The 12,742-nt window shown below is 30.5% G+C and overlaps 1 protein-coding gene across 1 annotated transcript; it reads left to right on the forward strand.

Moving 5' to 3' along the window:
• Positions 1 to 1,992: 1,992 nt before the first annotated feature.
• On the forward strand, positions 1,993 to 11,993 carry LOC123295791 (tektin-1). The gene is made up of 6 exons (XM_044877249.1): positions 1,993 to 2,164; positions 2,853 to 3,083; positions 3,361 to 3,633; positions 9,334 to 9,556; positions 11,078 to 11,296; positions 11,751 to 11,993. The coding sequence occupies exons 1-6, from the start codon at positions 2,004 to 2,006 to the stop codon at positions 11,886 to 11,888; spliced, it is 1,245 nt and encodes a 414-aa protein (XP_044733184.1). The 5' UTR covers positions 1,993 to 2,003; the 3' UTR covers positions 11,889 to 11,993.
• Positions 11,994 to 12,742: the final 749 nt, after the last annotated feature.

Below are 12,742 nucleotides of genomic sequence, written 5' to 3' on the forward strand. Positions count from 1 at the left end.
ATCTATATGAATATCATGTAAGTGTTATACAGTCGAGTGGCTACTTGAGTTGGATACATATGAAAAACTTTTTTATTACAAGATTTAAGAAAAAAAGTTATTCTCCAAAAAAATCTCTGCTTTCGAAAATATTTACATTCAGCTATTCACTTTTGACATCGATATAGGGTGTCCACAAATTGAGAAAGTTCGATAAGAATGTTTTCCATATGTATCCGACTTAATTAAACCCCTGTATATATAAAAAAAAAACTAATTCGAAGAATACTTAGTCACAAAATCATCTAGTGACTTTAAAGTACTGGCCCGAATTGCAAGGAGTTATGGGCTCGATTCCCGGTCAAGGGCGTATTTACGGGGGGGGGATAGGTGTAACTACCCCCCAGAAATCAGGAAACAAAAACGAAAATCGGGTCTCAAATAAAATTTGAAGTTTGACAAAAACAATGGAATAGATGAATCTTAAAGAGAAAACAAAATCAAATCTTCGGTAGTAGTTAGTTCCCAGAGTCATAATTCAATTATTGTATCGAAAATCAGATTTAAATATCCTTCCAAGTCGAGAGTTTCGACGAGAATTCCGACTTTCCCATTCCGCGCATTTAATTTTCCAAAATTCAGAGAACTTGGTATACCGGAAGCAAGTTTTTTTGACTCAAAAACGTTAAATTTTTTTCCTTTAACCCTCTCTTACAGTTACAAGGCGACTTCTTGAAGTTATTACCCCCCCTCCCCTAAGAAAATGTCGTAAAGACGCCACTGTTCCCGGTATATGTAGTTATGTGTTTCTCTACATCGGATATTGAGGGAAAAAATGTAGGCACTTATTAGAAATAGTAGAAGCGAAGAAAATATTAAAATTTTTGTTAGAAATATTAGCGGACTCAAACAAAGTTCGTCTATAAGGTTTATATGACTGCAAAGCTGTATTCAAATTTCAGATGTAAATCATTTCTTGAAAAGATGTCAATCGACAATATGATGTTTTCTGTAGACCCCCCTCCTCATTTACATTTCTTGTTACGGCTTTGTATTAATGGTGAAGAGAAAATTCAATAATTAATAGTATTATAGACTTTCGTTTTTCGTGAAAGATTTAATGTGCATTTTGTTCATAAGATGTAGGGTTTTTAAGAAAAAACAAGTGAAAACAAACAATTGACTGAGTTAATTGTTGAAATATCATGTATAGACAGTGTTGATGACGCAATCGTTTGTCACGTTTCACATTTCACATATACCTATACATGTCACACAGACATAACTGATTATCCCATATTAATACATACTATAAAATTTGCATCTAATGTGTGTACTCGCGAGTAAATAGTGATGTTTACAAAAAAATGTTTCAAATAAAAGTTCTTTATTTTTTGATAAGGAAATTTTTTACATTTAAACTTTTGTTCTATATTTAACGGTTTACAATTGACCTATGTTGCTCATTTACGACCTCACTTTTTACGTCCTGAGTGCGTTGTAAAAATTTCAGCTTGATATCTTTTTTCGTTTTTGAGTTATCGTGTTCATAGACGGACGGACAGACAACTGAAAATGGACTAATTAAATGATTTTATGAACACCTATACCAAATTTTTTTTTCGTATCATCAATATTGTTAAGCGTTACGAACTTGAAATTAAATACTTATACCATGTATATTTCATATATACATGGTATAAAAATATTTCTTTACTCTTTTTATTGTTATTCGTTAAAATGAAAAATTGTATTGATTAAGGTGGGACAAGTTTTCATTGTTTTACTTTGAAACCTTTTAAAAAATATATCGATTACTCTCTTGAAAGGGATGAATATATTCGAAACCGTTAAACGTAAAATTAGGTAAATTTGTTTCTCTAGCAATACCATGGAAATTATTGAAACATAATTATTGATCTAACAAAAATATTTTATATACTGTGTATTTTTGTATACAAAAATTATTTTATAAAAAAAATATTTTTCATTTTTTAAATATTTATTAGAAATATTCTTACCAAATGTATGTTATGAGAAATTTAGCTCAATCAGCCCTTGAGGGCATGCCACCACCTCCGCCAAAATTTACGTTAGATGAATGGACAATCAGTAATTTGCGAAGATCGGGTATTGTTGAAGATCAACAACAATTAGCAGAACGGATTATAGCAGAATCTCAGAGGTAATTAAAATTTCTCATTTTGAAATCAAGAATGACAAAAATTTTATTTAAAAATGTTAAAATAGGTATTCAAATCTTGACCTTTTGCAATTTTAAATTTTAGATAGAGAACACTAATAGACCACCAGGAATCATGTTGAAAAAGATGTTCCTATATGTAACAGTAAGTTTAAGCACCATGGCGTCAGTTTTGCGCGATGGGTAGACGTGAGAATATAAATGCGGGAATGAGACACTCCTTGGTCTCATCCCCGCACCAGCAAATATGTACGGTGTTGCTGGAAACTAGCTCTGCATAAGTATTTTTTTAATCTTTCGGTACCGAAATTACCGGTTTTTTTCTGCATGACATTTATGTAATTCGCTTCGAATACTTATACAGATTTAGTATCCAGCAATGCCGTACATATTTGCTGGTGCAGGGGTTGCACACCAAGGGATGTGATATTCATATTCTTACTGGTACTCACCAGTATCGTGCAAAACTGACGCTATGGTGATTAGACTTACTTTTACATATGGAAACATATTTTTCAAAATGAATCCTGGTGTGTCATTTCTCCCAAAAATTTTTGCATGGGCTTGTATTCTACAACTCGATTTTCGGGCTTCACTTTTACATTGCCCGTTAGTGTTAATAAATTTAATTAGTTAATAAATTTTTTTTGTGATATTTGTATTTTTATAGGGTTTACGATGAAGTTCTTGGCAAATCGAAACGTAGTAAGATGGAAAGTGATCATCGTTTACGTGAACGAGTGAATGATTTAAACTTTTACAAGAATGAAATTTTACTACAACGAAAAAAAATCTGTGTTGAATTGGACGCTTTGGAGGTTTATAAGGATCGGATTTACGATGGCATGGCTTCTGTAGATAAAAATGCAATGGCTGTTGTGAAAAAATGTTTATTATTAAGGTAAAATAAATACTAGCAGATAAGGTTTACAACTTTTTGAAGACCGTGATTCCAAGCTATAATGTCAAATTGGATCTATTAATTTTCCTGAAGGCGCAGGTGTGATGGTTGTTATGTATATATAGAACACATACCTGAATATTGGACTGAGCCAGAAAACTTTATACCAGAAAGACTTCTACCTGAATTATGTGATAAACGGCATCTTTTTGCTTATGTACCGTTTTAGTAAAAAAAAAAGATAAATCCAGTCAGAAACTTTTTGTATTAATTTCAGAGAACAACGTGCTGGTATCGATTTAGCTCACGATGATGTGGAACTTGAATTACGTAAAGAGTACGAAGTGATTGAAAGCGTTCAACAAATGTTACGGCGTACATTAGAACAAACGCAAGAACAAATTCGTCGAATTAAATCAACATTCTATTTAATTGATCGTGATTTAGAAGATAAAGAAAATGCATTGAAAATTGATGAATTAAATACTAAATTAACTGAGAAAAGTACGAGTTTGCGCGTGTATCATGGAGTAACACCTTTAACACCATCGTAAGTATCCAACGAGTTTTTTTTTATTAAAAGAAATCGTAAATCGTAAGTTTGCTGTCAAACTGTCGGCGAATTCGAGCAGCAAATTTCAGGTAATTTCAACATCAAATTACCGTCAATATCAATTTAAAGTGGCTATAAGAGTTATAATTAAATAGACCAATCGCTTCATGTGATGGTGCTTCAAAAGCAATTTTTTTTATCTCAAACTAGGAACAAACAATTTAATTATAATAATTTATCTTAGTTTTGCTCTATTTTTAAAGGAGGGCATTGTGATTTAAAGGTAGGGCATTTCCCCACAGTACCCTCCCCATTCGCTACGACCGTGTATGAATGCGAACTTAAAATATACAAACGGAAATGATATTTTATGGAATTCATCAGATTAAAGTTATTTACCCTGCAGATGAAAAATATGCTGAGTATAAAGTTTTTCTTTACCTGAGGTCACTTAATGTTTATCCTAAGTGGTTTTTCCTTTGTGTATGTTTGCATTGTAAATGTTACATGTAATTAATATCAAAACACATTTATTACATGCAAATGTAATTATGATTGAATGTATTAAGCTACTAAAACCAGGATTACATATGAATAATTTTTCATAAATTATCATTCATTATAAGAGAGTATAGTCTAGTCGACAAGTTGAAAAGGGTGAAAAACATAGATACTGCTCTTAAATATATGTGCAATAGCTCTTTTTTAGTACATAAAAAATTGCAAAAGTTATAAACAATAAAAAGTATAAAACAAGAGAAAACAAACAATTGACTGAGTTAATTGTCGAAATACCATGTATGGACAGTGTTGATTACTCTGTCTGATACTATAACTGATATAACCATAACATACATACTATACAATTTTGTGCTCTCACGGGTAAACAGTGATGTTTACGAAAAAATGTTGTTTAATATTTTATAAGGAACATTTTTTACATTTAAATTTTTGTTCTATCTCTAACGGTTTACAAGATAGGTCCTACGCAGCAAAGACCCAAATGACCTTATGACTCCTTAGAAAAATTCGAAAAAATCGTAAAAAATTATTTGTTTCGGAATTTGATGAAACTCAGTTTATAAGGTAATTTTGACCCAAGAAATTCAAAAATCGAGTTTATTTGGCGATTGGCCGAGAAATTTTCGAAAAAAACGATATTTCGGATCGATTTCCGGTATTATCTCGAGAATTATTCGCCCAATCGTTAAATGAAACCGATTTTTGTATTTTGTGGGTCAAAATTACCTTATATACAGAGTTTTATCGAAATTGGAGACGATAAATTTATATCGATTTTTTGCAATTTTTTCAAGGGGTACCCCTTAGAAAAATTCGAAAAAATCGTAAAAAATTATTTGTTTCGGAATTTGATGAAACTCAGTTTATAAGGTAATTTTGACCCAAGAAATTCAAAAATCGAGTTTATTTGGCGATTGGCCGAGAAATTTTCGAAAAAAACGATATTTCGGATCGATTTTCGGTATTATCTCGAGAATTATTCGCCCAATCGTTAAATGAAGCCGATTTTTGTATTTTTTGGGTCAAAATTACCTTATATACAGAGTTTTATCGAAATTGGAAACGATAAATTTATATCGATTTTTTGCAATTTTTTCAAGGGGTACCCCTTAGAAAAATTCGAAAAAATCGTAAAAAATTATTTGTTTCGGAATTTGATGAAACTCAGTTTATAAGGTAATTTTGACCCAAGAAATTCAAAAATCGAGTTTATTTGGCGATTGGTCGAGAAATTTTCGAAAAAAAACGATATTTCGGATCGATTTTCGGTATTATCTCGAGAATTATTCGCCCAATCGTTAAATGAAGCCGATTTTTGTATTTTTTGGGTCAAAATTACCTTATATACAGAGTTTTATCGAAATTGGAAACGATAAATTTATATCGATTTTTTGCAATTTTTTCAAGGGGTACCCCTTAGAAAAATTCGAAAAAATCGTAAAAAATTATTTGTTTCGGAATTTGATGAAACTCAGTTTATAAGGTAATTTTGACCCAAGAAATTCAAAAATCGAGTTTATTTGGCGATTGGTCGAGAAATTTTCGAAAAAAACGATATTTCGGATCGATTTTCGGTATTATCTCGAGAATTATTCGCCCAATCGTTAAATGAAACCGATTTTTGTATTTTTTGGGTCAAAATTACCTTATATACAGAGTTTTATCGAAATGGGAGACGATAAATTTGTATCGATTTTTTGCAATTTTTTCAAGGGGTACCCCTCAGAAAAATTCGAAAGAATCGTAAAAAATTATTTGTTTCGGAATTTGATGAAACTCAGTTTATAAGGTAATTTTGACCCAAGAAATTCAAAAATCGAGTTTATTTGGCGATTGGCCGAGAAATTTTCGAAAAAAACGATATTTCGGATCGATTTTCGGTATTATCTCGAGAATTATTCGCCCAATCGTTAAATGAAACCGATTTTTGTATTTTTTGGGTCAAAATTACCTTATATACAGAGTTTTATCGAAATGGGAGACGATAAATTTGTATCGATTTTTTGCAATTTTTTCAAGGGGTACCCCTTAAATTTTCTAGAAATTTATAAATTGTATTGAGCCGTAATTTGTGGAATTCCATAATGATTAATAATAAAAACACAATTTTTATTTGCATTAATACATAATAAAAAAGCGGAATTAATGCAAATAAAAATTGTGTTTTTATTATTAAAAATTATATATCTTTTTTTCCTTTTAATTGTTTATAACTTGTTCAATTTTTTATGTGTTAAAAAATGCTTTCGGCACATTTTTCTAAACATAGCAGTATCTCTATTTTTCATCATTTTCAACTTGTCGAATAGACTATAGTAGTGATTATGTATTTAGAAAAAATTGTGTAGGTATTACTCCAGTGCAGATTCATTTATAACTTTTATATCTATTAATAATTTACATACTCATCTTTTAAGAATAAACATTATTAGGACCGGATTTAACATTAGCGCCGTCCCTGGGCAAAGTGAAAAATGTCACCTCATTATCGAAATTTTACTTAAAATGAATAAAATTACGATGTACAATTTTTAAATAAAATGACTCATTTATAGCAGAGAATTTAAGGAGGCTATCATGTGTACTAAGGATTATGATTACTCATAAATTGCAATATACTGTTTATATTTTCATAGAGACAAACGTGTCTGACTTTTTGATTTGGAAAGTGATCAATTAAATTTTCACTATCTGAGCGTTGAAGTACAGCCGATTCTATGCACAGAATAGCTAAGCCATTTAGTTTATTCCTACTCATTGAGGATTGTAAGCAATTTGATTCCTCTTTTCAAACATGAAAGCGAACGTTCTGCCCTACAGTGTGTTATAGCTAATGTGAAAATATTCGATATGCTATTTATACGATCAGAAACTCAGTGTAAAGTTTGTTCGTTTGCACTAAATTTGGGTCGTGTTTTCGTGTTAGTTACTCGCTTATATCAGTCCATGTGCCAAATTAATATTGAGACCATGAGGTTGCAATTTTGAAAAATACTGTAGTTACGTTAAATTTGAAAAGTATGACCCAAAATTAGAGGAATTACATACTTGTTTTTTTAAGTTAAGATAAAATTTGGGTGAGATAGAGCAAAATCAAATTTTTTCATTTTAATGACGTCATAAAGTATAAAAAATCAACTTAATTAAAAATATTTTGGCCAAATTTTATACGATTTTAATGAAATTTTTGTGGAAACCAATTTTTTTGCTTTTTTCTCATTTTTTGTAATAGTTATTCCCTTTTACCAGTCCTTTTGCCAAATTCAGAAACTGTGATGTTGAAATATTGAAAACATTGCAGTCTCGTTAGATTTAACCAAAAATTTGAAAATTATTTCTCAAACTTAGCGGAATTACATGCTTTAATATTTAGGCGTTTAATCCTTAAGCCTTAGTTTAACAAATTAATGGTACGGAATACTGAATAGAAAAATCAAAGAAAATGATATTTATATGACGATAATTTAATTAACGAACATGTTTAGCATATTTTCAAGGGTAATTATTAGCAAGGAATCTGCATTTTTTTTACTAAAAACACATAAAACTTGTTTTCAATAATTAATCACCTATACACCTACTTGGAAATATTCTATGTGGTCAGATTTCTTAATAATTTCCTGGAGAATTGGAGATATTTTATTGGTTTGGGAAAAATATCAATTAATAAATTAATAATTATATAATTTTGAATATCTCTTTTATAGTCGTATTACAAAAGCAAATCTCGATAATTCGATTTTCACAGGGAAATATAAAAGAGTTAGAGAATCTTTCAAATCAGTAATCGATGTTAAATTTATTGCGACCTAGAAGATTTTGAGCTATGAAGGTTCTAGGACATTGGACATTTATACATTTCAAGTTGGTTTCGAAAGTTCAACTTATACGGGCTTGTTCTCCACATCTTGCCTACTTGCAAAACTTTTCAACTGTGAACGTAATGAAATCAATCCTTCGAGTTTTAAAGGTTTTCAAAGTCTAATCATGTGTTTTTTTTACCTGACTGAGTGTCGCAAAAGCAGTGGTATTGTGTTTATCAGCCTATATATGAATTTATGTTTGCTCCTTAGTGGCACACTAGCGACAAAACGCGGGGGTAGATTTTGATGATTCTGAGATAAATCGCTTTGTCTTAATCTTGCGAAGGTCACTAAACAGCAGTAATGGAAACTCAATATGGCGACCACAAGACGCCATATTGTGAAAAAGAAAAAAATGAAAATCCACGAACCATGTTAAGTGGGGTTAAAAATAATTAGTATGTTTATTAGCAAATCGTTAGAATTCATCTTCAATAAGTGCATGGATAGTGGTATTATTGCCTGATGCTTTGAAATGTGCAGAAATCATACCAATCTATAAAGCTGGTGATAAGCATAAAACTACTAACTATCGTCCAATTTCCCTAATTTCTAACATAGCCAAAATTTTTGAAAAAATTATACATGTACGAATTTATAACTTTATAACGGACTGAAATGTTATTGCTGATAATCAATATGGATTTTTAAAGAATAAAGGCACCAAGGATGCTGTTGAAGCCATCACTGATTTTATTTATACAAATCTAGACATAAACAAACCAACAGTAGTAGCTTTCTTGAATTTAGCGAAAGCTTTTGACACAGTAGATCACGTTTTTTTGTTGGATAAATTGTATTAATATGGAATCAGAGGTGTTGCTATTGACCTAATTCGTAATTATCTCACTAATAGGTATCAAGTAGTTAAACTTATGGGAGTAAAGAGCAAGTCACGTAAAGTTAAAATTGGCGTGCCACAAGACAAAATATTGGGACCGCTGCTTTTCTTTTTATACATGAATGATATTTTTAAAGAACTTCCTGAAAATTGTTTTTCTGCCTATGCTGATGATACAAAAATAAAATGTTCGAGAAAAACCTGGGTTGAAGCTCAATTAAAAATGACTGAGCAAATATACTTTCCAGAAATATAATATAATAAAAATAAAAATTATTCATCAATTTTTTGTTTTGCGGACCATTTAGCGCCCTCCAACCCCATCCAACGGGTATATAACATCTCAAAATGATGGATTGTATTAATTTTGCGATTTTATATACTGTTTGGTATCTGCCCATTTTCGTAGTTGTTGCTGCAACTTATAAACTGATTGTGAAGAAAGATTTATCTTAAGAATTTTTATTTCAGGGACATCTCATGGAGCGAATGGAGTCGTTTTACATTAAACAATTTAGAAGCAGTATCGAAAGAATTGAATGGTGCCAGTCCTTTAAGAGCATATATTGATACTTTATTAACACAATGTGTGGAAGATTTACGTGAACAACGTGATGCTACAAACAATGCGTTTAAAAGACGAATTGATGAAACTAAAGAAGCAAAAAATAAACTTGAATTACAACATGCTCAAGTAAGTATGTTAAACACATTTTATCATTCAAAATAAATCATATTTATTTAATTACCGTTTATTTAATTACAATAATTTTTATGAATCACTTCTTAATCCGGAATAAGATAATTTTTACTGAAACTGAATAAGTTGATAATATAAGTGGAGCTGATGGAAGTTCGAAATTGTAATTACGGTAGTTGCTTGATGCCGAATTTGCCATATTACCCATAAAAATGTAAAACTAAACTTAATTCCATAACAAAATTTTCAAGTGAAATTAGAATTGATAAAAAAACCAAGACGTTATAAGCATTCAAAGATTGTTGTCCCATCTCTTTTTAGCAAAAAGTTTCATATGTAATCTCTATGGTGATACCGGTCAATGACATCACTAAGCTGTATCTCCCTCTTTGTTATAAGCATTCAAAGATTGTTGCCCATCTCCTTTTAACAAAAAGTTTTATATGTAATCTCTATATGGAGATACCGGTCAATGACATCACTAAACTAAATCATTCTCTTTGTTTAATTAGGAATTTTAATCGTTCATATGTTGCATACTACTAAAGATTTTCAAAAATCGACTTCACTTTTCTGCCCATCCAGTGAGAATTCCTCACCTGAAGTGATAAAAATAATTTAGTAAAAACGCCTATTGGATAACTAAAAAACCTAAGTCTTTTCGCCATCATATTTTATAAGCCTCCTTTGTTCTGAAATGGTATTCGAGGTAATAACCGAGGAGATTGAGATTTAATCTCTCGATTTGTTTTGTTAGAGAAATTGATGGTGGAAAGAACGAAAATAGATATCCAATTCCTTCTTATGTTTAATCACCTTCTTAGAGATAAAGAATAAATAATAATGAAAGAGAAGCCCTAGTTAGATATTTACATATAAATTGGTTGATGGAGCTGCAATTTGATTACGTCCCGATTTAAACGACAGATGGCTATTGGAACTAGCGGTTACTTTTAAGTTCAAAATTTGTACCAGATTCTATTTACCTCGTTCTTTGTAGGATTGTGTATCGCTTGCATTCTTATCGTAGGTTTAAGTGTCTGTAATACGAATAGAGCTTTCGCCGTTATTCAAGTCGGACTTAAAAACTGTCGAATATAATTATTATTAATTAAATTATATCTAATATTCTTATTTTAATTACAATATTTTATCACGCCCAAAACGAAAAGTATATAAACAAATTAAATAACAGGGAAGTTGGATCTGTTGGCCATAATCGAAATTGGTATCAGAAGAAAGATAATTTAATTACAAAAATAATGGTATAGACTCGCTTGCAAAAAACTTTTATGAAAAAAAATTTTTTTTAAATCAATTAAAAATAGTCATGAATACTTTTCGATAGACAAACTACCAAACTGTCATAAAAATATGTCTCATCAGGTTACCAGATGAATGAAGTTCGATCTTATATCGCCTCCTGTACTGTTCTTCAAGAAACAGTAAATATCCTTGGAGGGAAATATATATGCTGCTCCCGTTTTAATATTTTGTTTTAACTTTTTTTTGCAGACCGTACGAAAAGCAAATGAAATGATTAACAATATCAATAAATTAGAGACAGCGGTTATTGATATGGAAAACCATTTAGCTTTAGCACATACACGACTTGGTAATCGTGGTCAACGAAGTGGTGTTGAATTATGTCGTGATCATGCAGAAATTCAATTGGTTAATGAAATTAGTGAGATTGAAAGTAATGCTGATAAATTACGTCTTGCATTAGCAGAGGTAATGTAGTACGATCCATTCGTTATGAATTGATATTAAAGTTGAATCATCCATGAAATTAAAATTGCATTATTTCAAATTTCTATGGCAAAATTTCAAAATATTGATGCTACCAACTAAATTTTGGTATAGGTGTTCATAAAATCACCTAATTAGTCCATTACCGACTGTCCATCTCTCTGTCTGCCTGTCTGCCTGTCCGTCTGTCACCACGATAACTCGAAAATGAACAGAAATAGATATTACGCTGAAATTTTAGGCATTTATAGGACGTAAAAAGTGAGATCGAGTTCCTAAATGAACAACATAGGTGAATTGGGTGTTGTGTCCGTAGGACCAAACTTGTAAACCGTTAGAGATTGAACAAAAGATTCAATGAATATTTAATAGTGATTTTAAAATTAAAATAATCGGATTGGTTCTCTAATTCTAATTAATAACGATAAATTTTCAGGCTCAAGCTTCTTTACGTTATTTGATGCGTTGTCAAATTCAATTGGAAGAAGATATTAATGTTAAAATCACCGCATTGAAAATTGATGAAGTTGATTGTATGACTCTTCGTCAAGCTATGGATTATCATGCATATTGATTGTATTAATTTTCATGAATTAGTTGTTTATTTGGAAAAATAATTTAATCTAGAAATCGAAAATCGAATTGCACAAATTATTAAAATGATATTATAAATATCTGTTATACACACAATTAAATTTTTTTTTTTTAAATGTAATATAATTTATAAAAGCATTGGAAAAATGGAAAAATATTTTTTTTTTTTGTGTTTTGTGTTTGCTTTTTGTTTTGTTTTGTTTTGTTTTTTTTTTTTTTTTTTGACTGAGAACTTAATGTTGTGGAGGCTCTGCAGAAAAACAACTTCAATAACTTAAAATTTTGAGAAATGGTTTTTAAACATGTTGAAGAAGTCAAAATTAAATTTTTTTAAAGATTGTTTGAGAATTACTTATGTATATTTTAGAAAATAAGTCACATGGGAAAGCCATTATTTGCTATGAGTTTTAAAGATTAACATTGTTAAATTTTAGATTTAATTTTTTGTCCTCCTTACCGGCCCTATACAGGGAAGCATCAGACATCCTCCAATTATGAAGGTGTTAGTTCAATCAACAGTATCCTGTCAAGAGCCCCACTGCTCTTCTTAATTGTGTTCTATTGATTTTATCTAGGAGCTCAGTTCAGCCAAGAATAGTTTTTATCCGAAAATCTTGAATATTTTAATTTTTTTGCAGCAATATTTTAGTATATTTTTTAGAAGCAATCAATAGTTTGCAGTTTTCGTTGCACGAGCACGAATTTTTCTGAGTGTAGAAAATGTAAAGTTTTCAAGGACTTGAATTTGCATCTAAAGGCATCAAATTTTGGCAACGACCTAGGCACCCCATCCATCTTTATCGAAACAGGAACTCAATAAAATCTGTCCCGTTG

The sequence above is a fragment of the Chrysoperla carnea genome, chromosome 3 (genome assembly GCF_905475395.1).
Source record: "Chrysoperla carnea chromosome 3, inChrCarn1.1, whole genome shotgun sequence".
NCBI classification, from domain to species: Eukaryota; Metazoa; Arthropoda; class Insecta; order Neuroptera; family Chrysopidae; genus Chrysoperla; species Chrysoperla carnea.

What these genes read in the sequence shown, in the direction of transcription:
- LOC123295791 (XM_044877249.1), top strand. Translation starts at nt 2,004, where the DNA reads ATGTATGTTATGAGAAATTTAGCTCAATCAGCCCTTGAGGGCATGCCA. An exon ending in TTGAATTACAACATGCTCAA is followed by an intron (nt 9,557 to 11,077) that starts GTAAGTATGTTA and finishes TTTTTTTTGCAG; the next exon opens with ACCGTACGAAAAGCAAATGA. An exon ending in TACGTCTTGCATTAGCAGAG is followed by an intron (nt 11,297 to 11,750) that starts GTAATGTAGTAC and finishes ATAAATTTTCAG; the next exon opens with GCTCAAGCTTCTTTACGTTA.